The following is a 4,456-nucleotide window of genomic DNA, read 5'->3' on the forward strand; positions in this document are numbered from 1 at the left end:
AAAAAAAAAAAAAAAAAAGGGAGAAAATAAGATGAGATTGAACCTAGCAAAAGGCTAGATTACTAAAGTGAAAGTTCAAAAGCAGATGTCCCAACCAAGGCATGCAGTGAGCAACACTGGAAGACCATTGGGCATTATTTTCTGTATGAACATTTTTTTTTTAGTTGGAGTTTTACTCTTGTCCCCCAAGCTGGAGTACAATGGTGGAATCTCGGCTCACGACAACCTTTGCCTCCCAGGTTCAAGCAATTCTCCTGCCTCAGCCTTCCAAGTAGCTAGGATTATAAGTTGGCCGCCACCACACCTGGCTAATTTTTGTATTTTTAGTAGAGACAGTGTTTTACCATGCTGGCCAAGTTCGTCTCAAACTCCTGACCTCAGGTGATCCACCCACCTTGGCCTCCCAAAGTGATGAGATTAAAGATGTGAGCCACCACACCCAACCTGGATGAACATTTAAATTGTCTTTAATTTTTGTTACTAAATCAAATATAATGTGAAAATTTATGTACATAGACAATTCCATCCCTATTTCTATAGAATGCTTTCAAAGATGTTTGAAACAATGGGAGAAAAGGGAAACATATCTAAAATGCTGATATTAGCTGCAAGTACCACCCTCCCCCCACAAAAACATATTAAATTCTTTTTCTACTAACTCTATGTTGGTCACATCACAATGGATTCCATATAAGGATTTAGAAATGCCTCCAATCCAATGGGTGGAGACCAGGGTGTTCCCTGTGGATTAGCCACTAATTGCATTATCAATCCCTCCCTATATAAAAGGGGACCCAGAGGCAGAAGTCACTGTGTTCTCCAGCAAGCCAGGGACTGTCTGCATCTCAGGAGTGGGGTCAGCAGGAGAAACTCAACAGCCATGGGAGAGCCTGGGTCCAGATCTTTTCCAAGCCCGCCTGTTCTGGTGAGTACGGGATCCTTACTGACCACAAGAATGTACATTTGTGTCCTTTTTCTTCCTGTAAAACATCTTTACAGTTAGCAGGGAGTTGTTCTTAAAACTAGATGCTATGTGGTAGAAAGTTACACCCTAGGTGATAATAATTGTTGAATAATATTTAAGGTATTCTCATTTTTCCCCATGAAACTATATGGGGATAATAGCTCTGATTTTTTTTTAATCTAACATCACTAGGAAGGAGAAGAAGTATTATTTAGCCTTGCACTTTTCAAATTGTCTCCCTCTCTGGAAAGTTCTTGAACCAGAAATTGCTTGGTCCCTTTAAAACAAATAGTTCTCTGGTAAAATTTCATGATAAGTTAGTCCTTCCCTAAACTCACTGTCACGATTGACTGTAGTGAATTTCTTTTCTGTTTCTCCCTTTCTCCTCCCTCCATTCCTGTCTTTCCCTTCTTGTTCATTATGGAACTTAAATATGTCTGATATTCTATCCCGTTGGAAACAGATGCTCTGTGCTGCAAAGAAAGGTCAGCACTGAGACAATGGATCTCTCAGCAAGGCAATTTTTACTTTCTGCACAATGGGTACTCCTGTTAGCCATCTTGCCATGAGAGTACCCTTTCTGCAGAAAGTAAAGATTGCCTTGCTGAGAGATCCTTTGTCTCAGTGCTGACTTTTCTTTGTGGCACCAAGCATATGTTTCCAACAATCAGAAATTTGTTTTTAGTGTGCTTATTACGTCTTCCTTTTCACCAAGATGAAAATCAATGGAGTGGTGACTTGAAGTTTATTTCTGGAGCAGGGTTTTTTCTGCACAGGTTGGCACATCATAGGTGCCCTGTAAAGGAACTAAATAATTTTCCCTCCAAACTGGAACATCTTGGGTAGTGTGAGGGGTAGTATTAATCTTTATGCCCAGGACAACAGAAATGAAATGAGAAGGACAGAAATGAAGGCTTTAAAATGAAAAGTCCACTGATGAGGTTTGCAGTTGAAAGAGCTTCGTGAGACCAGTCTTCCAATTTGAGATACACCAAGAAAGGATTTCAAATCTTAGGGAGCACTTCATCATCTTTTGCAGCATGTCATCAAAACAGTCTCTCATTGTATAATTCTAGTTAATTGAGCTTATTAGAAACAGAAAGTAAACATGGTGTTCTGAGGTTTTTCTTCATGAGCAGGAGGAGTTCAGGTGAAGATGGGATCTGGGTGTGGCAGTGAGTATTTAAGGGTTGGCGAGTGCATGATTTATTTCTTTGGAGACCAGGGAGTCAAGGAGCTATGAAAATGATGTGTCCTGAAGCACAGCAAAAAGAGATACAGAGAAATCTGAGGTCTTGGGTAACAGGGAACTCTGGGATCCCGGTGTCCTGTTGGGAATGGGTCAGCAGGCACCAGCATGTGTGTAGCTGACAGTGGCAGGGAAGAGATGAGAGGGGTGTCCTCTGAGGAGGGTGAGCAGGAATACAGTCTGGAATTGGCCCTGGGTCATGACCTTGAGCTTTCAGTCCTTGGCTCACATCAGCCCAGTGAGGTCCCAGGACCCAGTGTTGATGCCTGGAGCCTCTGCCAGCAGCATCAGCGTCACATGGAGAAATGCAGACTCTTGGGTCCACCCTAGACTTCCCTGGGTTCAGGTCCAGAGATCTGACTTTAACAAACCCTGCAGGTGCTGAGGATGGATGGTGCCATTTGAGACCCATTTCCCCAGAAAGAGAGGCTGGTGGGGAGACTGCACTGAGCTGAGAGAAGCCCCCAGAGCTGATCTTCTCCAGCTTCCAGTTGGATGAAATTTCACATTTTCTTTTCTTTTGAAAGGGGAAGCTCAAAAGAAACATGATACCCTGGGCCTTACAGAAGAAACGAGATATCCACGTGGCCAAGGCCCATCGGAGACGAGCTACCAGGGCTGCCCTCCCCGTGAGGCTCACTAGTTGTATCTTCCAGAAGCCAGTGACAAGGATCAGGTCTCATCCTGACAACCAGGCCAGACACAAAAAAGGCGAGGAGCACCTGGAGAAGCCACAGCAGCTCTGTGCCTACCAGAGAATGCAGGCCCTGCCCCCCTGCAGCAGCCAAGGAGAAGGTTCTTCAAGTCCACTGGATTTGGACAGTGTCTTAAGTGTTCTTGCTCCGGGCATGGCTAGGGAATCTCTGGACAGAGCTGGTGCTGAGCTCACACACAGCCGGGCTGAGCCCACCCCTGGGAAGCTTCCAACTGGGGCAAGGGCTCCCCCAGGAGTGAGTTGTCAGCTCCCACCGCCCCTCTCTGGCCAATTGGTGACTCATGCAGATATCCGGAGACAGGCCCGGAAGGTGAAGAAAGCCAGGGAGAGACTGGCCAAGGCCTTGCAGGCAGACAGGCTGGCCAAGGAGGCAGACAGAAATGCTGAGGAGTAGATGAAGTGAAGGAGGGGGTGCTGAGAAGCTGTGGGGTGTGGCTCCGGGTGAGGGGAGTCAGCAGTGACAGTTCTGGGTTTTAGGTCCCTGTCTTTTAATGCCTGTCCTCTTCGCTACTACGAATTGTCACACTGTCTCCTTCCCCACCTGTTCCTTATTAAAAGCATTTAAAAGCAACACGTGTAAGGAGTGGATGGTTTTGTGGTGAGAAATTTGGTTTCCTGGGACAGAGAGGGAGACCTTTACACGTCATTGTATACCTCAATTTCTGTTTACCAGGATTTTAATTAGTTTTTCTTTCTTTTTTTTGAAATCGAGTTTTGCTCTTGTTGCTCTGGCTGGAGTGCAATGGCATGATCTTGGTTCACCACAACCTCTGCCTCCCATGTTCAAGGGATCCTCCTGCCTCAGCCTCCTGAATAGCTAGGATGACAGGCATGTGCCACCACGCCCCGCTAATTTTGTATTTTTAGTGGAGACATGGTTTCTCCATGTTGGTCAGGCTGGTCTCGAACTCCCAACTTCAGATGATATACCCTCCTCGGCCTCCCAATGTACTGGGATTACAGGTGTGAGCCACTGTGACCAGCCTGATTTTAATTACTTTTTCTATTAAATTCTAATTTAATTTTAAATGCCTAAAAAATGAAATTATATTGCAGAAGTTTTACGTGAAATGATTGTTACATAATTTAACATTTTTATTTTTTTACGCAAAAAATCTTGAAGATATAAATTTTTATTTTTTTGACTTAAAATTTTTTTTTATAAAAAAGTGCTAATGCAACAAATTTTTATTTTTAAATTACATTTTTATTTTTTAGATTCAGGGGTACTTGTATTTGTTCATTTTATTAATATATTGCTTACTGGTGTGGATTCAGTTTCTAGTGTACTTGTCACCCAAATGGTGAACATAGAACACCAAAGATAATTTTTTGGTTGTTTTTATAAAATATAACTTTTTAACCAAGAAGTAATTAATCTATGCTGAAGGATCATTTAGTTTTGTAGTCATATATATATATATATATATACACACACATATGTAGTCATACATATATCTATATTTGTAGTCATACATATATACATAAATTTGTAGTCATATATATATATATATATATATATATATAT

The 4,456-nt window shown here is 42.5% G+C and overlaps 1 protein-coding gene across 1 annotated transcript; it reads left to right on the plus strand.

Annotated features, from left to right (window-relative positions):
• Window positions 1-833: 833 nt before the first annotated feature.
• On the plus strand, window positions 834-3,501 carry LOC108304210 (methyl-CpG-binding domain protein 3-like 2B). Its single transcript, XM_017528271.2, has 3 exons — window positions 834-925; window positions 2,741-3,327; window positions 3,387-3,501. The coding sequence occupies exons 1-2, from the start codon at window positions 881-883 to the stop codon at window positions 3,320-3,322; spliced, it is 627 nt and encodes a 208-aa protein (XP_017383760.1). The 5' UTR covers window positions 834-880; the 3' UTR covers window positions 3,323-3,327; window positions 3,387-3,501.
• The last annotated feature ends 955 nt before the right edge of the window (window positions 3,502-4,456 follow it).

The sequence above is a fragment of the Cebus imitator genome, unplaced genomic scaffold, assembly GCF_001604975.1.
Source record: "Cebus imitator isolate Cc_AM_T3 unplaced genomic scaffold, Cebus_imitator-1.0 Scaffold53, whole genome shotgun sequence".
NCBI classification, from domain to species: Eukaryota; Metazoa; Chordata; class Mammalia; order Primates; family Cebidae; genus Cebus; species Cebus imitator.